The sequence below is a fragment of the Camelina sativa genome, chromosome 20 (genome assembly GCF_000633955.1).
Source record: "Camelina sativa cultivar DH55 chromosome 20, Cs, whole genome shotgun sequence".
Classification (NCBI taxonomy): Eukaryota; Viridiplantae; Streptophyta; class Magnoliopsida; order Brassicales; family Brassicaceae; genus Camelina; species Camelina sativa.
Genome location: NC_025704.1, coordinates 23,641,961 through 23,667,587, shown reverse-complemented (window position 1 = coordinate 23,667,587; position 25,627 = coordinate 23,641,961). Strand labels below are relative to the sequence as shown.

Here is a 25,627-nt window from a genome sequence, read left to right as displayed (position 1 = left end):
AAGTTACAGATCATGAACCCAGAAAAAAAAAAGAGTTAAATAACACCAAAAGAAATTCTCAAAAATAACACAGGTCTGATGAATAAGTGTGATTATATAAAAAGATTGAGAAAAAAATAAACTATAATCACATATATAAAAGTAAGGTTTCACTCTCTCCTTATTGGTCCACTTGACATTTAAGTTTTAAAATTTATTATTTATTTTTAATTAAACAACACATTTTATTATATACATTAATGTATACTTTAAATTCATTATTTACTACTAAATTATAACTAAATATACATAAATTGTGAATTGACTTTTTCTCCTCCATTTATTTTCATTTAAACACACTATTAATTATAATTGTAACTGTTCTAATTTAATTATTTTAGAAATGTAACTTCCATCACTTTTTATACTATAAATAACCATTCTCACATCATCCTCTACCATATCTCAAATCCTAAATATTTTCTTTGTTTTTTATAATGTTCTTGCAAACCCAAATAAGAGTTTGATTATATTTTTTGTTTACTATATATATATATATATATATTTTTTTTAACAACAAAGGATTGACTCAAACAAGCCAATCTTTTTTACTATATATGTATTTTTTGTTTACTATATATTTTACATTGTTTTGATTTTTTTGTTTTGTTTTTTGTTTTATGTACTTCTCCTTTTCTTCTTTGTTTTCTTATATTATTTTGATTTAGCATACATATGTATTCTAATATGTATAATAAATTTTTGATGACCATAATAATATTTTAGTTATAACCATCTCATAATAAGAGAATCAAGCTAAAGAAAACATCTTAATTCTTTACTTTAGATGTTTGATTAGTTCTTACAAACTCATGTATATTTATTTTATTCTTAAAATTTGAAATGTTCTCTTTTTTTTTTCCTTCCAATGACTTTATTAAGAACCAAAATGAAGGTCAAAGTTTACAACAGAGTACAAAAATATTAGACATATTATACAAAGTATATAGATGGTTACTAGCGACTGCAGCTTTGCTTAGCATATCTGCACATGTATTCTGCTCTCGATATGTGAAGGAGAACCGTATGGCGGTAAATCTTCCTACATTCGCGCTACAATATATAATTTGAATTGTTTTAATTAAGGAAATTTTTATAATATAATTATCAAATCAATTTTTTTACCTCTCTCTTACCTCCAACAAAATTGTAATAAATATGTTTTAGAATATTCATGATTATATTTAGTCTGTGATGCAACATATAATTATATAAAAATCATTATTTTTAAATTTAATTCAAATATGCACTTTAAGGATTTTGCTATATAAAAAATCAATTTGATATTTATTTTCTTTCTAGCTTTTACTACGAGGATGAAAAATTGAAACTAAGCCGAGCAATATAACTTAAATTAAGGGGAATATAAAAAAAATTGTAATATAATTATCAAATAAATTTTTCTTAACTCTCACTTACATCCAACAAAATTGTAATACATTTATTTTAGAATGATAATCATTATATTCAGTTTGTGATTCAACATATAATTATATAAAAATCACTATTTTAATTTAATTATTTAATTCAAATATGTACTTTAAAGATTTTGCTATATAAAAAAGCAATTTGATATTTATTTTCTTTCTAGCTTTTACTACAAGGATGAAAAATTGAAACTAAACCTAGAAATATAACTTAAATTAAGGGGAATATAAAAAAATTTGTAATATAATTATCAAATCAATTTTTCTTAGCTCTCACTTACATCCAACAAAATTGTAATACATTTATTTTAGAATAATCATTATATTCATTTTGTGATTCAACATATATAATGATATCAAAATCACTATTTTTAATTTAATTCAAATATGTACTTTAAAGATTTTTCTATATTAAAACAAATTGATTTTTTATTTTCTATCTAGCTTTTTATTACAAGAATTAAAAATTATAACTAAACCTACAATGTATCTTAAACTAAGGGGAATATAAAAAAAAAGATTAAAAAAACAAATCTTTGGGAATCATATTTAAAACTTTGAATGCACTGCATATGATTTTATAGGAAATATGTGTTTTTTACTTTCAAAATAGTTTAGCTTTTAATTATTAAATACTTTAGGTTATGTGTTAGTTTATATGAAAAACTTAAATTATATATTTCAATCACATAGTAAAATTTCATTTTTATTAATAATATTTTATTACCTCAAATGCTTAAAAATACTAATAAAAATTATTATCAAAGTTGAACAATAAAAATAAATAACTTTAAGAGATATGTATAATGTATGTATGATTATATTTAAATTAGTTATATATTTTGATATTGTATGATTTGAATAAATAAAAGTGTAAAAAATGTTTATGACATTTAAATTAATTTGTTATTTTTAATATGATTAACAAATAAATTTAAATTAATTAATTTATTCAATTATACAACAATTCGCGCATTTGCGCGGGAATTATCTAGTATGTTAAAAACTAGAGATCCATCGAGATAGAGAAAGGAGGAAAAAAAATGAAATGCTTGAGAAAAATATGATATTGTGTTTGTTCATATTTTAGAAGCAAAGTACGTTAAAATCCAAAATCACACAAAATTCAGTAGATATTGAATAATGCTAGATTTTAATGGATTTTTAAAAATATACGATTGAATAACACCTGATTTCTAAATACATCAAATTCTTTTAAAAACCACAATCCAATATATAATATCTTCACCATATATTCTCAAGCATCATTGACCTTATCCTTTCTGCTTATCGCTTTAAACGGATTAAGAGTTTTTCGAATTTTTTATTTTAAAAAACAATTTCGTAATATTTTTACAATTGTTTTTGTTATCATCTTTTGGTGCTTACGCGGAAAGTTTATAAAATAATAATTTTACTTCTTTCTTCTCTACTATCTCTGGTTTCCACGAATGCTCTTACTTGAGTGAGTTTGTGAAACGCGAAACGAGTTTCAGCGAACGCTTCTTAAGCGAGTTTGCAAAAATAATTCAGTGTAATTTAATTACTTGAATTGTTTGATTAATATACAAATCTGATCTGTTTATTGTTAAACAGAATGTCAAGAAACAACACCAACAATATTGACGGTGATAGAGTTCTTGAGACCCCTGATGAGACTCTTGAAGAGTTGGCTTTACGTCTTGCTAAAGAACTTGAAAATGTGAAGCTTACCAATTCTAGTATGGAAAATGTGCGTCAAAATCTGTTTGGTAATGGATCAACCCACATAGGGATACCACGCTCAGCTTCCCAAGGGCTGATGCCAGATAAGTTTGATGGCAAAACTGGGTTCAAAACGTGCCAAAACAAGATGCGCTACTACTTGGCCATCATGAACATGGAAAGATACCTCACAGAGGATCCACCAACGCTTCTACAAGACGCCACAGATGTGTATGTGGTTGGAAGTATGGATAGTTGGACTCAAGGAGACTATTGTTGCAAATGTCAGATTCTGAACCATTTGGTCAATGATCTGTACGACCTCTACAGTATGTACAAGACTTCAAAAGAATTGTGGCTGACTTTGGAGAACAAGTACAAGACTGATGAGTGTGGGATGCAGAAATTCTCAACTACGAAGTTTCTGAACTTCAAGATGGTGGATCCCAAAACCAATTTTGGAACAAGTGGAGGCTCTTCAACACATCTTTCTAGAGATAGAGTTGGAAGAGATGTCGATCTGCAATGTTTTCAAAACGATTTGCTTGATCGAGAAGCTACCACCAAACTGGCCGGATTTCAAGCATTACCTTAACTTCAAATGTAAGGCAATGTCTCTTGATGATCTCATATGAAGGTTGAGGATTGAAGATAATAATCGTGGGGTTCATTCAGGTGCTCAAAACCATGGGCATGATGTGGAGCATGAGGGGTTATCAAGTCACTAGTCGTGTTGTACAACACCTAATCCTTTTAGCAAACAGATTGTTTAATTTTCGTTTGCCTTGACGAGGAGGCGAGGTTTCCACAAACGATGGAGAAGATAGAGAAAATGCAGACACATTGCAAGAATTGTCATTACTTCAGATTTTTCGAGCATAAGATACGTCCATACAGAGATCTTGAGAAATCTTCCACAATTGTCAAAAAATAAACATCACCACATGAAGACAGAACACGATAGGGTCCCCAGACGTCACATTGAATATTAAAAAAAACAATCTAAAGCTTTATTAATACTTTGAGTAAAAACTTTTCTAGTTTGCTTAGCTCAAAAACATATGTCACAAGAACGAGAGCTAACATACGAATGAGAAACATAAACCATAGGTAAAGCTAAAAATACAAAAAGCAAAGTGCAATTCAACATTGGCACATAAAGCACATTAGTTAGTGCAACTTTCTCCGAAAGTGGAAACTCTCCCATATTCAAAGCAAATGTTTTGCTTTCGTCTGCAAAACCAACCGAACAAGGTGGAATAGAGACAATATTAGTTAAGAGAGAAAGTTGACCAGTCATATGGTGAGCAGCCCATGTATCTAGAATAACATCGCCAAAGTACATCTTACTAGACAATTTATTGGAACTACCAGCAGATGTTTTCTCTTGAATCATCTGAGAGAGAACACGAAGTTGGTCTTTTGTAAATTCTGGAAACAAAGACAGATTGAAACTTGTCACGTGAGCTGTAGCAACTTGCCCTCTACTACGACCAAAACCAGCTCTGCGTCTGCGACTACCGGAACCACATCCAACACCACTACACTCGATCCACCAATCGGGAAATGCCCACTATAGACCAAGAATCCTTCTTCTTATGGCCCGAACGTCCGTAGTGAGAACACAAAATAGGACGAGACTTGATGATAGAAGACTCGGCACGGGTCCCGGTTTGAACTTCAGTTCCGGCAAAAAAAGCTACCACATAGACTTGTTGACGAGCCACAAACCCTACAGTCTCTTGTCATTCTTCCTGAAGACAAGAAGCATTGAGCCTTTGTTGTTCTCGGATTAAATTAAAACAAGCAACACCAAGGGTGGGAAGCGGATCCATATTAATAAGACTCGTACATATTCTTCCAAGTCGTGCATCATCAAGACCCATGACAAACTGGTGAAGTTTCTCATTATCCCTCTCATTAACAATTGTAGTCATAATCGAACCATTGAGACACACCGGACTTGCTTGATAGTTTTTCAATTCATCCCAAAGATGAGATAGCTTGCTGTAGTACTCGCCGACCGTCTGACTGTGTTGTCGACATGAAGCGAGTTGAGCTTTGATCTGATGAACACAAACATTGTTACTTACTGAGAAACACTGCTGCAACTCATCTCACAGAAGATGAGCGTCAGAAATTAAAGTTACATTTGACTTAACTTTTTGCTCAATCAAAGCCCTTATCCAACCCACGATCATTGAGTTTATTTACCGTCTTCCAACTATCAAAATCCTAGTTGGCACTTGCAGGCTTCGGGATTGTGCCATCAATGAAGCATGTTTTCCTTTTGGGTTGAAGAGCATTCAACATCTCTTCAGACCATTCGTTGTACTTGTCTCCATTTAACAGAACAGAGGTGATGATAGTACCAGAGTTGTCGGAGCTTGACAACGTGTACGATGACACCACCGTGGCAATAGATTGAGCGAAGACTCCTGTTAAATTAGATATTAAACTGACTTGATCTTATTGATTTAGATGACAACCTTATTTATATTGTTTATCTAGGGTTTACACAAACCGTCATAAGAACACTCTAGAAACCCAACATACTAAACCCATCATAGGAGTTGGAATCGAAGACGATGATGCTAAATTTATGATGACCGACATGATTTTATACGCCTTGAGAAATATGGACATCGTAAGAGGAGATTGGACACTGTTGTTGAATGTGATCAGGGGCGGAGCCAGTAAGGTGGGAGGGGGTCAGTTGACCCCATTAAATTTTTTTTTCTGGTATATTTTTAGTTATAAATAACAAAATGACCCTCTTAAATTTTGTATTTTGACCCCATTAAATTTAAAACTTTCATCTTGACCCCAACAAATTTTATATTTTGACATTTTTTTTTTGTCAACAAAAGATCAGCTCAAACGAGCCAATTGGATGGGAAGTTGTTTACAAACAAAACTTGATGCGGAGATGTACGCGCTTAGCGTACCAAAGAATATGCACTTACATTAGCGTTTCTAGAAACTAAAGATAAAGAGAAAGGAGAAAATTCCTCCCTATCAATCTTGATGTCGTCAAGGTACGCCGAGAACGCTGGCCAGTCGGAAGGAGAAGACACCATCTTCACCAAATCTGAACAGTCTGTATAGAAAGCCACCTCTCTGAAATCATGACCTTATTAAAACAAAATTTGTACTTTGATCCTCCAAAAAGTTTTTATCTTTACCCTATAAAACTAATTTTATATAGACCTCTAAAATTTTACATTTTTATCTTATTAGAAAGAAAGAAAAATTATTCTGATCCCTCTAAACTTTTGGTCCGGCTCCGCTACTGAATGTGATGTTCCCTTTGATGGAGCCAAATTTTTTAAAAGAATCTATATTGAGCCAATTCAGACTGACGTAAGAGTGAACCAATGGCGCAAGTAAACCCTTCGTAGAAAAAAAAATTATATCTACTAGTACGTAAGAATGAAGCAAGAGATTACTTGTGCAGGAAGTAAAGACATTATTACTGTTCTCTGTTTCTCTCGTTGTGACTACAGTCCACTCCGAGATCTGTTTGTCGAAGGTCCAACTGTCTAAAACTAAGCTCATGGGTCTTCTTAACCTTCTTATTAGCTCAAACTTTTGTATTATTTTCCACTTTCTCAATTGACAAGAGTATTTTTTTTTGTATTTTTTAATACAAAAGTTAGGGCTAAGATTTGCAATTCTTCCCACGAAATAGAGTTCTCCTTACCATTCCTAAGGTTAAAACGAAAGCTTACAACGATGTAACAATGGAGAAAGCGCAGTAAAAAACACCACTGTAGAAGCGGATGCCTTAACAAAGCCATTGCATTAATGTTATCATCAGCAGCTACAATACAAACTTTAGAAAAAACCCTAATGCCCTAACTCCTAATACCAAACCAACAACATTTACATAAGAAAAACATTGGTAAAAATCTAAAGCCGAACTAGGAACAAACAACCAAACTACTTATTAAAACTTTCTTTTGATTAGGGATGCTGGAATTTTTTAGCAGTAGAACATAACTCTCTTCACATTCTCCTTCAAAGCCGGTAAAGGCTTCACACCGCAATCTCCAACAGTTGTTGTTTTCGTGCTCTTTTTCCCTGGTGATCCGTTATCTTGCATTATCTCCGGTTCCATGTAGAAACGTGCTCGAAATGCAGCGAGATGGGCATAATACGCCGGAGGAACTATACAAACAGCAAAAATAGTTAACATATGAATGAGTTTGGAGATTTTCGTTTGATTTGAAGGTTTAAGAATGAAGAAGAAAAAAAAAGAAATGTTATTTTTTACCTATAGAGACAGATCGAGTGCATCGCGCATAGGTATAACAGAGGTTATTAGTCAGAGACTGAATACCATCCGCTGTGAACTTGTTCTCGTCCCAAAGAACATGGTAATGTGCAGGCCTGCTTGTTCCCTAAATCAGATAATAAACACCAAAAGTTAAATCTTTTCTTGTATATCTAGAGAAAAAGGTCGTATTTTTGGATATTTCCGTAGTTGTTTTGTACCTGAATACCCGCATGGCTACAAAGGTAGAAGTCGAATTCAGTTGGATGACATATCTTGGTGTCAACTACAGTACCTGGAATTAAAGGCGGCAAAGAAGAAGTTAGTTAGTTATTTTCTGTTTTGATCTTCTATTAACTGTTTCAAGAACTAACTAACCTGGTAAGATATTTCCACTTCGATCAGTACTGCTTTTGTCTCGGTGATTATTAGCAAACAAACGAGTGTGGTGACGCTTCTGTACAACGATGAATGTCACCGGTGGCTGATAATTCGGTTCAAGCGAAGCACAAGCCTAAACAAACACAGTTCCAATATGTAAATGATTTGCTGACAATTTGGCAAAATCAATTCAAGCTTGTGCAACAAAAGTTATTACCTTTCGAATTGCATCCAACTCATAGAGTAAAACTTGATAGAATTGCCCTTCGCTTACTCCATCACTGTGCAAGTAAAACAACCCATGAGAACAAATTATGAGTTTTACTGTCATGAGCAAAGTGAAACCTACCGGTAAAAGATAATTCGAAGCGGTTTCTGCCCTGTTGCTTTCCTAAATGAGATCAGAAGGTCCCTGTAGAAAAGCAACAAACAAAAAACCTTGAGATACACCGCTAAAATCAAACTTCCGAAACTGATACAATGCGATTTATTACCTGATCATACCGCCACTAACAGTGCCACGTACAGGATCTTGCCATGTTTTATACAAATCTTGTATAAGTTCTTGCCTGTGAGCTTGAGCACAAACTAAACCCGCATATTTTGTGACTTCAGGCCAATCTTGAGAAGCAACAACCTTAAAAAAAATAAAAAAAAATACCGAGTCTAATGAATTTCGATGTTGCACTACTTGATTTAAAATTGTATAATGCAGTTGTTGTATAATCCTTACAGCAGCGATTGAAGGGCTCGACTCTTCCCCGTTCTCTGGATGAGTTACGTCTGCGCCAAATATGATGGTTGGTATATCGCTAACCAGCGGAATCCTACAGCTTATGGCGTCTAATAGAACTGTGTTCCTTCCTCCCATCTGAAACCAAACATAGAAAGATCTGAGAGATTCATAATGACAGAACAGTAGAAAATTTTCAATTCAGCTGTAAAAGAGTATTCACCTTGACATTGATTTTAAGAGATACATTTGCCAGATACTGTTTGCTAATCTTGAACACATGTTTTGTGAGACAACACTGAGATATTAAACCAAGCTCGGTTTCACAGATTCTCTTAAGATCCCCTGAGATTACAAGAAGCATTTTGTTTTCATTGTAAATACTCAAGAAGACAATAAAAAGTTAGAGATTTACGGATGTCAAAAGAGTAATAATAAATACCATAAAGTGAACCGTTGTTGTCAGGTAAAATTGCCAACAGAAGTTCTAACTCTTTCCCTTTGGTTCTGTTCATTGCAGTGTGATAAACATGCTTTAAAGCTTTCTCAACTTGATCAGGCCTCGCAGTATATATTGGGATCACAGGTTCTGGATTAAACTCCTACAATAATAAACGACGAAAAGCTTTATAGATAAGAATGAGTTCGAGTCAAAATGTTCAGACAATGCAGTTAAAAAAAAGGACAAACTTTAATTACCATGCCGGAGACTTCACACATCTGACCAAGTTCATTACAAAATCCACGAGCAACATTTTCTTGCACGCTGCGTGAGAAGTTAACACATGCCCATCTGCTCACCGTCATCCCGTTGATCATTTTCTTGTTCATCATATTCCACTGACCAACTTGCGGGAGACAATCTTTTTCTTTCCCATTCTCATGATACTTAAGCTGTAGCAAAACGAAGAGAGACGAATTAGCACAGCAGTGTATTATCTTTAGTTTGAGAATATTCTGAGATTTTGTGTAGTGTTTTTTACCCATGGAGCTGGTAGAATCCGAGCTTCAACAGAAGCTAACTTTTCGCTTATGTTCATGCCAAACTCCTTTGCATATGGATCTTGATCATATGCGTTGTGTTGGACCGTCTTTAAAAAACATTTTTGACACTAAGTTAAACCCTCACTTCTAACTGACTAAGAACCGTAAAAGATATATGACCATAAACTTACCTTCAAAATATCGTTTTCTCTGTCCCTTGGCCTTTGGCATGTAACTTTCAAGAGAGCAGTAATCTGCTTCTCATTCAACCTTTTCGTGTACCGTTGTCCCTCAACAATTTTGCATGCCTACATTCAAAACCGAATCAGCAAAAAAGAAAGCCAAAAAATTGAAATGTGAAGTCTTGAAACAAACAAAGAACTACGGTTTACAGTTTTACCTCCATTGGTAAATAGCTAGCCTTCTTTTGGTTTCCAACTTGGAGACATGGCAAATGTGTGTGCTGGATCGTGAATCCATACATCTCTTGGAAATACTCGATAACCGACTTCATTGTACAGTTCTCATCTACTGGAAACCTAAGAATATAAACCAGAAAACTTGATTAATATCAATGAAACCAGCCGTAGTAATCAGAGAGTAATTAAGAACAACAAAGCACTCACATTAGCTCTCTTGTTGGTTGAGTTGTTAAACCCGCAACACGGTATTTCCTTCTAACGTTAGCTCTATGAGTAACCTCTACTTTTACTCCCCTGAGACCCTTCTTAATCTGTTAAAGTTTCCCAAATTAGAAACATTCTTAAGAGAACAACCGAGGAGGATTCAAGACAGGAGATAATATACTGATAAGATTTATACCTTAACCCGATCAGAATCAGACAACGGCTTAGACAAGACATCCTTTCCAAGAAGCTGTGCTACAAACTCTATCACCGGAAGAGGCTCAATAAATGCAGCTGAAGCCATATCTACAAAGTAAAGAGAATCACATTAAGGTTATGCTGACTTATAAATAAGACCAAAACTGTAACAATCTCATAAGTCAAAAGTTTTACCGATATTTAGTGATAAACCCATTTGAGTAGGTCTAATACTCTGGTAAAACCCACACCATGACTCTAACCCTTCACCAAGTCGCTGAGGTGTTCTAATATCAGGCGAAAAGAAAGATCTTCCAACGGGACAAAACCTCTTAACCGACAATTCCCTGAGTACAATGTCAAGAATCTGCAACGCCTCTTGTGGACAATCTGCGCGTTTACCAGCTAGAAACTCTCCCAAGTGATGCATATTTGCCCGTGCAACAAACTTAATAGCCACCTTATAAGATCTCTCCCTTCTACAAAACAAAAATGTTAGGTCAAATTCAAATATTTAAAACACACACATAAAACTAAACAACCCCAAAGTTATAACACTTACTTAGGACCATTGATGATACCATCATCTTCATCAACAATCTTAACAGTGAACTCCTTCCAAGTAAAAGGAAGCTCTCCGGCAGTGTAAAGACTTTTCCGGCCATCGTAAGCCGGAAGCCTTGTCCCGAGATCAGATTCTTTGTATAGTCTCACTAACTCAGCAATTATAGCTCTGTTTACACTCTTTGATGACACTTCAGGACTTATTGTAACCTGCAAAAATCATAACCTAATGTCAATCAATGAAACCAAATAAACAATAAGAACAAACATTAAACTCTTCTCTCTCTCTCTCTCTCTCTCTCTCTCTCTCTCTCTCTCTCTCTCTCTCTCTCTCTCTCTCTCTTTCATTAAATCGTCTAAAGCTTGAACCTTTATTTCTCATTAGAGCAAATACTAGAAAAAAGGTAAAAACTTACATCATACTGATTCAAATCCTTGGTGGGCAAATCAGCGAGGAAATGGTTAGCTTTAACAATGCATCTAGTCCCAAGTGTACCAAATCCAGGCCTCGGCGCAAAGTTGGAGTTTTTACGAACACCCATCTGCATCTGATGATTCACGGCGACTATATCTCCGGCGGAGGCGGCAACGACGGGTGCTAAAGAAGTGGTTTGACTCGGCGGTGGTGGTGGTTTACGAGGACGAGAGCTAGGTCTCATACAAACATCTCCCTGATCAGATTTTCTACCACCACGGTTCCTCCTTCGGCTACGATTCTTCGCCGGCGGTGAAGGTGAAGAAGCTTGAGTCTGACCATTCGCCGGAGTTGTCACCGGAGGAGGGATTTTACCGTTTTGAACGGTTTTGGGATTGTGCTGTTTTAAAGGTTGGGTTTTGATGACTAAGTGAGTCTCAGAGCTATCTTTCATTGGCCTAATCGGCATTGTGTTTTGAGGATTTCTCAAACTTGTCTTCTCACACTCAGACTACAAAAAGAATGAAAAACAAAGAAACTTTAAAACTGATCCCTTCTTTGGCCTTATTCTACCTGCAAAATCATGAGGATGAAAGCAACCAAAATTAAATAAGTACACAAAAATATAAAAGAAATTTTAAAATTTGTCAGATTGCATTAAATGGAGACAATCCAGAAAAAAACTATGATGATAGTGTTTTGGGTTTTAAAGAAAAATAAAAATCAAAACTTTGAAACAGTGTTGAAGTAAACAAAAAAAAAACCAAACATTTTTTTTTTGTTCTTCTTGTTTCTACTACAAAGTTTCAGACACAAAACAGAGAGGTGAAAAAAAGAACAGAGATATTTAAAAATACATGCATAGATAGATATAGATACAGTTTTGGTTCTCTCGATAAATTAAAAGAGAGAGAGAGAGACAAGAAGCCATGAAATTAGAAGAGAACACTGTAAAGACCAAGAAATAAAAAGGAACCAATCAGACAAACAAAAACAGTAAGCTGTGAGAGAGGGTGAAAAATTGGGAATACCCACAAGACAAAACCGGAGAAAGCTTTAAGATTTTTTGTCTCTATTTGAAACCGGGAAATGAGATCCCGGAGCAATAAAAAGAAAAAAAAAATTGGAAGAACCCAAACAGATAATTACAAACAAAAAATCGAAAAATCTAACCTTTTTTTTTTATGAATTTGAAGAAAAAGAGTGAGAGAGAGCAAGTGAACAAAGAGAAGGAATAAACATCGAAAAGAGCAGTGGAAATATCAATATCTATCCCCCAAAGAGAATGATATAAATTTTATTTTTATTACTATTTTACAAGTGAATTTATTGCTACGGTGAGATAATGACCCGTCCGCTCTATTAGACTATTACTATTATTAAACACACACACACACAAAGAAGAAGAAGAAGAAGAAAAAACACTCACCGACCAATGAAGAAGAATCTAGATAGCTTTCCTCCCTATGTAGAGAAGAAGAAGAAAAGAGAAAGAGAGAGTATGAATGGTGATGATGAGGTTGGAGGAAGAAGAAGGAAGGTTAATAGAAGAAAGAAAAAGAAGAGATGATTGTGATGTAGAAAAAAAAAAATTATGTCTTTTAAGGACGCATGCAAAAGAAGGTTTTGCTTTTGGGGCTTTGGTCTCTTCTCTCTCTCTCTCTCTTTATAAAATCACGTGTAAAGGGCGCTTTCTCTCTCTCTCTCTCTCCACCCGCAGCCTCAGCATTCATCAGTCTTCTTCTTTCTTTATTTACTCTTCACTTTCTTTTTTTTCTTTTGTGTTTCCACTTTACCTATAAACTTTTTTATTTTATATATAAGAAATAGTATAGTTTGTTTTTTTTACACTTTCCTAATAATGAATGTTTCATTAAGTACAAATTTCTTCTTTTTGATAACCACACACAATAATGTGTTTTTTATTTTATGGCGCAGCAGCAACTATTTAATTATGGTTTGTTAATGATCTCTCTTAATATTCTATTCTCCTACTTCATTATTACAAAAGACTACTTTTTTTTTTGTCAACAAAAGAATTAACTCAAACGAATTAATTTGGAGGAAAATTGTTTACAAACAAAATATGGTGTAGACTTACACGCGCTTTGCGTGCCAAAGACTACTTTATTGGTAATTCTTAAATTTTTATAATAAAATGTAAATAACAATTATAAATTTTAGTTTTCTAAAACACACATATTGTAACGTTCACCAACAGAAAACAAAGTATGGTATTGTAACGCATGGTTTTGCTAGCATCTTTGAAATGTATTCTCTTTATTGTAACGTATGATTTTATCAGCATCTATAAAATCAATAACGGACGATTTTACATGTATTCATTCACTTTATATAGAAAATCTGGTTTTTGACATACGAAAACATAATGCAATGATGTAAACACCGAATGCTATTGTTTCTGGCAAGTGTTTGAACTATAGGTGGTCGAAGAGCACTTTTTATTTGTTAAAAGGGATGTGACATAGTAGGAATGGATTGAAACTCGAAATATGTCATCGGGAGGACATGTAATCGGATTTTAATGTGTTTCATCCAATTGAATATCAATAATATCGAAAATCGCCTCTTGCTTGGTCCTTGGCAATCGAACAAAGAGTCGATTTTCTACATTATCGTAGATTAATGAGGCTTTTTTACCTGGTAAAAATTGTTTGACAGGTATGGTTATTATAGTAGGGTTGTGGTTTGTTAAACGATGTTGTAAAAATCGTAAATCGTTTGACAGATGTGTGATTGTCAAAATGTTAGTAGTATTATTACCATACTGCAAAATAAACATCATTAAAAAGTACTACTACTTTCCCAGTTGCTCCTTAATTACAAATCTCCAAAAATTGGGTTTAATAAAATAGAGAAAACGACTTGACCACGACTTGGCATGATTACATCCTTTACTATTTTCGTGACCAATTTGCAAATATTTATTTGAATTAGATTTTTTTTGGATATGTATGTATAAACAGATCTCATATATGTGTCAGCTGATTGCAGCTGCTGATTAAGCTTGATGGCCACTTTCTTTGTGGTCCGTTTAGTACCACCACCACTAAAGCCACTGTATACATATATATATACATATATTTTATGCATATAACATATTAACATATACTATATGATAAAACTATGGCGATAAATAGTAAATGTTTTTTTTTTATTTTTAAAATAAATGTTAACATGTAAAAAAGATTATAGTAAAAAATTGAAAATAATAATAAAAGCAAAATGATAACACACACGGAAGAAGGAATAATTCGAACTTGCAGTCTTCTCTTTTCTTTCTGCAGACCCCATTTCGTGACTCACTCTACTACACAGTACACTACACCCCTCATTTATTTTGTTTTCTTCCACTATATTTTGTTTTTTGTTTTTATTGATATATGAAAATTACATATGAAACGTCCGTCCATAACGAAACCAAACCTATATATAAAACAAAATTCGTACTATGAGCTATTTTTTAACAAACATCATTGTTATTGTTGATAATCCAGTAAGCAATAGCGAGTGTTAACTAGTTTGTATATATTACGAATTATAGGGTCTAAAACCTCCAATGAACCAAAAATAAATAAATTTATACTACTAAATAAAAGTAGGAGCTATAAACTCCTAAGGCTGAGCTATAAACTCCTAAGGCTCTCCACCTAGAATTTTAAACTACCAATAGGGATTAGTCATCTTACTAATTAACATTTTTTAAAAATACAAAACTTTCTATATTATTAAGACTTTTTTTTTTTTAAGTTTAATCTATAGAAATAAAATCTATATAATAAAATATTTGTAAATTTAAGTTTTTGTTTCCAAAATAAATAAATGATATAAAACTAATCAAAATATAAAATTTTCTATTTATTAAAAAATGTTAAATTGATAAACGAAAATATTTAAAATAAGATTATTTATAATAAAGTTAAAAGAAAATAAGTAAAATCTATGAAAATAAAATCTATATAATACAATATTTGTAAATTTAAGTTTGAAAAAGTTTAATCTATGGAAATAAAATAAATATATGAAAATATTTAATCAGTAAAACTATGGAAATAAAATCTATATAATAAAATATTTGTAAATTTAAGTTTAAAAAGTTTAATCTATAGAAATAAAATAAATATAAGAAAATATTTGTAAATTTAGGAACAAACATATAAATGTTAAATCGTTCATATATGCTAAATCATTCAAATAAAAATTTCCAAATTTACAAAAACTCCTTTTCGCTTAAAACAAAAAGGGAAGAATTCTACTTAGCAGCAAAAAAAAAAAAAAGGAAAACTTACAAATTCTAAATTAGGTGTATTTATATAAATAGGCATCTAAAACAGAGAATGAAACAACTTCAATATAATTGAAAACAATAGCTCTACCAAAACTTCTTCAATCGTCTAGCGTGTCCTTAATTGAATCCATCGTATTTGCCACCAAATCAATATCAATCACAAGATTATGATGCAAAAATTGAATATAGAATAAGAAGAAAAAGACAGAGGCAGGAGAAACGTAAGGATTTAACTCAGTCTTGAGAATCGTCGTAGGTGAACCGTGAAGAGACGATGTTTTTGATTCTCTGTATTTGACTTATGCTACACCACCCATCTGGTTTGTTAATAATTTTTAATATCCATTTATAATTTCTTATCTAGACATCACCGAAGAAAAAGAAAAAAAAAAGGAAAAACAATACACACATGTACTTATATTGATAATTTAGTAGTTTTTTTTGGTATAAAGTATAGTAGTTATTTCTAAGTATAGTAGTTATTTCTAATGTTTTGTCAAAATACTTTTATAACTGCTTTACTAATAGGCTAATAACAAAATCTAAAATTTTTAAATTTGATATTTCTAATAGCAAGCAAGAGAAAGTGACATCATATTTCTATAATGTTTTTCTACAATTCTAAAATTACATGAATAATGTTAATAATTTTTTTCAAAACAAAAATATGTTAAAATTGAATTAAAAAATTATAGCAAGAATTGTTTTATTATTAGATATCAATGTATAGCTATTAAACAAAATAAGCTTAAAATATTTAAAACAAATTATATAAATATACCCGTGATATGCTCAAATTAACCCTAGAGCTACTCTCTCAAATTAAGAGGTCAATGTAATACTTAGAGGTCGAATTCCACAAAGCCTCAAGTGTACACAATAAATTATAGAGTTTTATAATTATGCTAAACAGATTAAATTGAATTAAAATAAACAATGCAAAATATTAAATAAAAGTTGTTGTAAATTCAGAAAATCAAAAAGCTAGGCCTAGGGAATTTCTAAGGAAATTATGAATTATTAAATCAGGGAATAAATATGATTCAAGCAATTAAGAACAGATCTAGAACTCTAAACACTTTTGTAAATTAAATCATTTCTCACTGCAAATAATATCTAAATTTAAAACCAGAAAATCAAATCTCTTTGTAAAATTCTAGGTTAAAAATCAGCAATAAAATCAGGTTTAGATTGTTCACAAAATTATTAAATCAAATCTCTTTGCAAAAAATAATTTTGCTCATCAAAAGGTTTTATCAGGAAATCAATTATATTCTCATATCAATTTATTTTCCTAGGGTATTAATTCTAGATGGCCAATCAAGGATTAATGTGAAGAATAACCTAAGATGAAGATCTAGATAGATAATGAATCCTAAATAAACAGATCTAATAATTCATAAAATCTCTGTGAAAAACCCTAAACCTAACATGCAAACTACTCAGAAATATTCAATGAAGAACAAAACATAATTCTGAATAATAAGCAATAGAGATTAAAAGAGTAAAAGGGAGTTCAAGAAATTCTTCTCTACAAAGCAGATCTCTCTTTCCAAAGCTCTTAAAATCTCTCAGGGTTGCAGGAAAAATAAAACTTGATAGAATAAAACTTAAGGGTTTTAAAAACCTAAAAACCATATATATGTCCTAAAACACGTCAAGGACTTACGTTGCAATTATGGAAGACTTTGGGCAACTTTTGTAAATTTTCCAAAACTTGACTCTTGAGTCGGCAGAGAGGGGTGTCGATCGATGCTCCTCATAGGATCAGACTCCAAATTAAATTCCTTCGGTTAAATGCTCCAAAATCATCCAAATTGCTTCATTTTGCTCATTTCATGCTAAAAACCTGTAAAGATTCAAAAACAATCTAAAAACAAATGAAAAGACACTAAAAGACTCCTTATATCATGGTTAAAAACCACAAAACCATGATATTCAAAACCTAGTAAAGTTAATAATACAAAGACAATGATATCTATATAAGCTATAAGCCTCTTTAGTACGACAAAATTAACAATTAAGTACGCAAACCACTGGCCTATGATTTATACACTTGAACTTATGATTTAAGCTAATCTAATCTACTATAGAGTTTTTTTTTAATAGTAAAAAGAGTGTGATATGTAACGGTTGGTAGAGATTATTTTTTGGCAGCAAATGGGAGAACGTATAACGTTCTTTTGAGAACTATTCCATGGAAATAAAAACAAACAAGATTGTGATTCTCATGCTACTAAGAGAAGGAGCTTTTATTATATATAATTACGTGGTGAATATCCCTTTCGATTTATTTCTTAGGTTTTAGTTTGTATTATTGCTTAGAAATGTTTTAAATATATATATATCAATTCTTTTAATTCAGAAAACAATAGGTTTCCGTTGATGATATTTCTTACCTCAACGCTATTTGAAAGATTGTGGTCATGGCCTTTTTAGTTTATAGAATTAGTATTTTACTATACCAAAACATCATAACTTAGTTAAAATAATAATTTCATAATTTATTTTACACCATGTAATAAAGATAATATTTTTTCCTCTTATTCTTTAGATTTTGTGAATTTTTCTAATTATTTTTTTAGTTCAAGACTTCAAGAACCAATCGATGACTTAAAAACATTTATCTCGAACAGAAAACCATATATATACATTATACTCTAAAATAATCACACAGTATAAATTATGTAAGTAAAATAAAAAATACATGTTTATTTCCATCAAAAAATTAAACATGGTTCTAAATCTAATTTAGATTTAATTTTCTTATGATTTGTATGTTTATCTAAATCTTAAGAGAAAATATGATAAAAGATAAAATGTAAGACAAAAATTTCTTTGATAAATGTTAGGTTATTAATTAATTGATAAGTTTTTTTTTTTGCTAACAATTAAAACATAATTCACATAAGCTTATCAGATTAGAATATTAGAATATCATTCAGAATTATTAGCTTAGTTGATTAGAATAATTCTCTAAAATTATAATATCAAAACATAATTCACATAAGTTTAGTAGAGGTGAAAGTTCAGTAATTAATAAATTTAAATAATTATGTGTAGTAAAAAATGTTGGTGTATAGAATCAAGTAGAAGAACCTCCACGTGAAGTAAAAATACACCTCAGGGCCCCTACTTTATTGGGGCCACAAGGAAAATATCCGCCGTGAGATCGATCATAATCATGACCAACCTTTATTTTATTTTTATTTTTTTTCCTTTGTGACACTAATAAAACTAATAATTTTTCTCAATAAGTTTCAAAGTTACGATGAATGATGATGGCATTGTTGGACTAATGGGGAAAAGCTGAGAGCACTGTTTGAAATTTGTTTTTCTATTCATAAAAGTGAATGTACACGTTGGTTCATAAAAAAAAAGAAATTGAATAATGTACACAGAATAATATGTAATAATAACCAAATACTATTTAACTTATATATATATTAAAAAACCTTAAATCAAATATGCACTCTACAGTTTCTATGCTAATTTCTTGATGATCTCAAATACGAGCAGTAATGTAACTATTGAGTATACACATCATGTTAACAGATTCATAAGTGTCATGAAATGTTCGCCCAATAGCCGAAAATTTTATACACTTTGGTGACATATTTTTTCTAATTATGATTCTAACAAAGCACACATACACACGCATGTGATATGCCTATGAATCTATAAATGTATATGCGCATATATATAATATCATATGGGTTAGTTTGGTCACGGTGTGGATATAGCTAGGTTATGGGCATGGTTTGTTTTGGTGTGACGCATGTTTTTTTTTTTTCTTTTTCTTATGATTGTTTTAGTTTGTTTTCAGATTCAGCAAATATGACAAAACTGTGAGAAAAGATAACGTTTAAAAATCATAATATATATGTTTTGCATGTGTTTCGCATACACCACATTAAGATACTATTTAGGAAATTTTCAATATTGGGTCAAACATTACTTTGCTTGGTCTTCTTTGTCCTGCTTAGTCCAGTGTTTTTACTCATTCAATTTTATCAATTAAATAATCGAATAAGTTTTTAATCAGACCTCTTTCCATGAATTTGCAGCTCATGTGATGACTAATTAATGAGTGTTGTTGAACTTGACCATCCGTCTCCTACAGAATATATGGCATCTTTCATCTCCTAAAGTATATGAATAGTTGGGCGTCATTGGCTTCTTTTGGTGCTAATCAGTCTTAATTAGTTTGTTTGACTTTAATTCAATTACATTTTGTCCAAAAAATGATCACATTCCTTGTAAAATGGATTTGCAATCACTAAAACCAATGATAGCTTTGAATGTTAAGAATAAGTATATGACATTGAATGAGGAGAAACACAAAATGAAACTCAACCTACTCGTAGCATTGTTACAAGGTTTATACGTTTCACTGCTCGTTACGTTGATGGTAATTTGAGGTTGAATAACATGATTTTAGCTTTATGTGATATAAAACCTTCACATACTGTTGAAAAATTATAATTAAGTTCTTAGTTACTTTCAAGAATAAAATTTTGAGAAAAAAGTTATTCTCTTTGACTTTGAATAATGCTACTTATGTTTAGTGGTAATAGATTGTTGTTAGGGTCAATTTGTGTGATAACTAATATCACAAATTAAATTAAGAATAATTAGGAGAATAGGATAAAGGAGTATTATAAAATTACCATTTTAGTGTGTCGTAGTAGAGGAGATGGCCAGCAGAGGTGGACGGAGAATTGGCAAGCAGCGGTGGACGGAGAATTGGCCAGTGGCCGTGGTCGGAGGAGATGGGCGGCGGTGGTGGTCGGAGGAGATGGGCGGCAGTGGTGGCTAGAGAAAATAGCCGGCGGGTGGTTGCCGGAGAAGATGGCCGGCGGTGGTGGTGATAAAAGGGTAAGATTAGTGGTGGAGGGATAAAATGATATATATTGTAGTTTATATAGTGTATTATGTTTAAATGGTTAGTGTAGTAGTTTTTGAATTAAAGTTTTTTTGTTGGTTACAAGATAAAATTCCCCTTGTTGTTATGTGATCAGAATCTTTTTCATGTTAGATATTGTGAAAATATTTTGAACCTTATTGTGCAAGAAAGATTAATAGTAACTAGATTTTAACCCGCGGTACACTGCAGGATAATTTTTTAATATAATAGAGTTTTGACTTTTATTTATGTGTTATATTTAGTTAAGTAGTATTTGGATAGTTCATAATTAATATATATAATAAAATACATAATAAGTAATTTATAAGATATTATCCACAGAACAATTTTTTAATATTATAGAATTCTAACTTCGATTTGTGTGTTATATTTAGTTAAATAGTATTTGGATTGTTCATAATTAGTATAAATAATAAAATACATAATAAGTAATTTATAAGATATTATCTGATTAAGAAATTATTTAATTGTTCAGAATTTATTAAAATTACCTTGATTTGATATGTCTAATATTCTAATATTTGTATTGTTGACCAAATAATTAAATGAGAATTTAACCCATATTTTAACATCAAATTAATAATATTTTAAATTTGTACTAATATTAATTCAAACCGGTCAAGTCTTATAACCCGTCTGGTCATATAACCATCTATATATACATTTTTGGAGACATTTTTGAAATAAATTCTGAAATCCAAACCTATTTACAAGCATGCCATTAGCATTAAATTTTATAATTATTTTTTTTACTTTAAATAATATCAAATTCGGAATCTAACTGAAGAAGATTTTCTCCAAATTTCCAAAAGTATCGGACCAATATCCATTAATATTAAATATTTTATATTTAATTAATCTATTCTCTAAAGCTCTGTACTAAATATTAAGCACAATTGATTAACCGTAGACATAATAACAGTCTAGATTTCCGATTAAACTTCTTGATTCCCAATTATTTTATCCCCTACAACATATCTTCAAAATCAAATTAAAAAAAAAAACAGATTTTCCATCCATAGTAACAAGAAACAATTGATATAAATCAAACTTTACAAAAAAAACACTCCATCATTTTAATCGACTTGCACAACTATAAATACAAAAGTGTTAAATGATATAGAGATCAAACAAAAAAGATTACAAAATCAAATTATAGTATACTCATATAATTATAAAATAGAATATATTATGTATTATTATTATCTCTACATTGTAAATGAAAAAGAAAAATTATAAAAAGTATATTTGTTGACTAAATTAAATTTAATGAACAATAAGGATATCTTAACTATATAATAAACCTCTACATGTTGATAATGGAAGTTATACACTACATAATATCTATACTAGTATTTTTGCAGCAGTACTTGCTCAAAAATACTTTTTGAAAAGTTTTTACATTTAATGTATTGGTATTAATGTTAGTTACCAAAACTTCAAAATTAATTATAGGTAATATTTTAAAAATTAAGAAAATCTTTCTACCTCATTTAAACATAAATATATGATTCCTTTTCATTTTTTATTTAAATTTATATTTAAATTATCTGGAATTATTATATAATATATTTAGTTAATAAAAATTGTGATTTTTCCTGCATATGATGTAATACAAAATTTTACCGTAGATACACAATAAATATTAAAAATTAAGATGATATAATGTGAGTTAAAATATCTCGGGACGGTATTATATAGCGGGACGGGTTTTATCGATATTTATATAAAGTAAAGAATATCATTAATTCGGTGTTACAGGGGTAAAATATCATTTCATTATTTTGTTAACACTATCGTTATCAGATAATAGACATATCTAATTAAATTGATTAAATAAATATTATGTAAAAATAAATTATATTGCAGTATTATATGGTTTATTTAATAATTATTATATAATTATAACATATTTAACCAACAAATACAACTTATAATTTAAATATTTTAGTTATAAATAATTTTTCCCCGCGGTGTACCGCGGGTCCTAATCTAGTAATGATGTAAAACTATAGTAGATTTTAAAAATACAAAATATATTATTTACATACATAGTTAATATAATAAATAAATTTTATATTACTTTTCTAAATAAAAAATATAGCTCCGCGGTGTACCGCGGGTGAATATCTAGTATTATATAGTATTTTAAACTATTTATACGGTATTAGAAATGTTTGTAAGATTTAATTGATAAAGGAAAATAGTAATGAAATGGAGATATTATAAAGATAACACCCGATTCAAGATATCAATTTAGGAATATGATGTTAAATGTAAAGATTGTATAAACATAAACAAAATTTGATTTTTGAAAATAGAAATTAATTTTGAAGAGATATTTTAGGAATCAAATTGGTATAACGATTTTATAGACATATTAATTAAGTACTCGGTTTTAAATTTCCATATTTTAGTTATTATTTTGTGCAATTTTGTAGGGATTAACTTTGTAAATAAATATAACTTAAATGGTAGAACACAAAATGTACTTAAAAATGTTAATATAGATTATTCATCTTTAAAAAAAAATATTAGAGCGAGTGTGAAGTTTGGCAAAGAATTTGATTCATCAAGAAAATAGGTATTTACAGCATGTGTTGAGAGTGTAAGAATTACAAGTGGTGGTGGATTATTTTTATATGTTTTACATGATGGAATTCAACTTGTGATTTGCTTAATAAAGTTTTGAAGTTTGGTAAGGCATTTGCTAGTTTGAAAAAATGTGATCAAAATTACAAGTCACTGCATTCTGAAGATGACTGAAATTGTGGATAGAGAATTTGTGACTTGTTAGAGCCTTTTAGTACCATCATCAATTACTTCTCAGGTGTAATTTTTTTGGGCAAATATTTCATTATCATTAAATTAAAGAGTCTCAACCTCTAGTAGAGGAGGAAATACATCCAAAGCAAAGGAAATGAAGGCAACAAATGCCAAAAAACACCATCAAAAGATAGTTAAACAAAAGATAGACAAGATACAAATCATAAGAAGAGAACATAAGAGACCAACAAACAAGTACAATCTCAATAGTTTCTTGATAGATCACATCCATAATAACCCAAAGGGTTACAAACTCTACGACATAGGTAGAGGGGACCAGCAGCCGGGAGGAGGAACCTTGCAATACCGACGAGTCACAAGCATCCAAACCCCTCCAAACAAAGGGGAATTTTGGGAAGATAAGATGAATTTCAGCCAAAGAAGCATCAAACCAAGAGTATCCGTAAAGCAAACCTCTTTAGCTAGGAAGTCCTTACTGAAATCATAAGGAGGAGGAAACAAAGCCTCCAAAGACACTAACATTAAACTGTCAGCAAAAGCTGAACGAGAACAGTCTTGGACAACAATCCCCGCTTCTACTTCAAGCAGAACGGTTAACACAATAGTCCCTGTAACACTACCACTAAACACAAGTGAAGTATATGGGAGGATAAAAGGCTCCATAAAGGAGAGATGAGAGCTACTAAAGCCCCGATAAACCAGGTCAACTGGTCGCTTGTCTAGACTCAAAGGCCTTTGTCTAAGCAGGCACAAGACTAGTTTTAACAAAGCCAAATCGAGATAGAATCCGCATACTGCGGTAAATGATTGCATCAAAGCAATAAGGGTGCTGCAAAACAGCACTAAAGTAGACACAAGAGTATCTAAGCCCATCGAAATTGAAGGAGCTACAACCGAATTCCATAAAACCAGAGCCACAAACCTTCCCATCTTAGAAGAATTAGAGGAAGAGTGAGAGCATACCTGGGGGAATATCAGGGGAGGTAAGGTGAGAGCAACCCAGCTTGCAAAGGGAGACTCAATGGGAAGCACCAGTGGTCGGAAGGAGAAGGGGCTTCGCCGGCAGCAGAAGATAGGTATGGCGGAGAGAAGGATGTTGAGCGAGTTAGATACTCTGAAGAAAATGAGATTCAGCGGCTGGACAAGAGATTCACCAAAAGAAAAATAGATCTAAGGGTCCGGTGGTTCCGGTGGCGTTGGCGGAGATGGAGGCTCCAGCGGTGGTGCACAAGGGGGCCTCAAGACGAGGAAGGCGACCGAAGACATCGGTAAGTGACGAAAGTGTCTCGAAGTCGACAGAATTAAGGAACTCATCTCCTGTGAAAAACCTCGCTGGAAAATGGTAAAGGAGATCCACCAAAGAGAGAACACACCTTAGCAAACACGAGTCAGGAGAGGAGATTAACGGAGAAGCATCGCCGGAAGAAACAGCTCATTTCGTTGAAGGAGCGGTGCCTTGGGTTTCGTGCCTGAGAGAAAATTTTAGGGTGAACTCATATTACAATTCATTCTTCTTTTTTACTTCTCAGGTGTAATTTTATTCACTTAATGTGTGTTTTTTGCAAGTTGGAAAATTGAATTTCTTCTGAATGAAAGCCGAGTGTGGTGATTTTAGAATAGAAGAGATGGCTATGAATATGCATTAAACTTTGATAAGTAAATATATAATTACAATACTAGGCTAGTTATGATGGCTATTTTAGATCCGAGATTAATTGAGTAAATTTTTGATTCTAAGTTAAGATAAAATGGATTCAAGTATTTCTTAAGAATAGGTCAAATCTGCTATGTAAAATTTGAAAGATGTTTGTAATCACAACAAGAAAAAGACTTGAACTTCTTCCACCTTCACAACGTTAACAACACCAACTCCACATTAATTAATTGAATCATCATTAAAGGATGATACATATAAAGAGACAGAGGAAGAAGATGATTGAATGTGTTGCTTTATTACTGTAGTATCAATTTCATGATTATATACAGTACGAAAGCGTAGATAGGAAGCCTAATTAGAAAAGGTTAAGGAAACTAGATATTGTAATTACTTAATGTACGGGATATGATATATGATATCAAATAATATCCCAATAACATAATATGTAAGTATTATTGTCCATTCTTTGTCTATATCACCGTGTTCAAATTTATCTAACTAGTACCTATAACTTGGTTCTGAAAACACAAAATCAGATTTACAAAAAATTTTGGATGATCCTAGAATAGAATTGAGGTCGTTTATAGAAATGGAGGTTTT

The 25,627-nt window shown here is 31.5% G+C and overlaps 1 protein-coding gene across 2 annotated transcripts; it reads right to left on the bottom strand.

Moving 5' to 3' along the window:
* Positions 6,905-12,981, bottom strand: LOC104771527 (protein argonaute 10-like). 2 transcript variants are annotated; one of them, XM_010496058.2, is made up of 20 exons: positions 12,777-12,981; positions 11,349-11,920; positions 10,931-11,142; positions 10,564-10,847; positions 10,367-10,476; positions 10,171-10,277; positions 9,945-10,083; positions 9,736-9,852; positions 9,544-9,651; positions 9,260-9,454; positions 9,003-9,162; positions 8,784-8,905; positions 8,561-8,698; positions 8,322-8,464; positions 8,177-8,239; positions 8,045-8,108; positions 7,825-7,960; positions 7,668-7,741; positions 7,447-7,573; positions 6,905-7,340 (listed from the first exon to the last, which is right to left on the bottom strand). In XM_010496058.2, exons 2-20 carry the CDS (start codon positions 11,814-11,816, stop codon positions 7,156-7,158), a joined length of 2,952 nt encoding a protein of 983 aa, XP_010494360.1. In that variant the 5' UTR covers positions 11,817-11,920; positions 12,777-12,981; the 3' UTR covers positions 6,905-7,155. The 2 variants fall into 2 exon arrangements, with proteins under 2 accessions (XP_010494360.1, XP_010494362.1); XM_010496060.2 differs by lacking the exon at positions 12,777-12,981 and adding an exon at positions 12,521-12,726.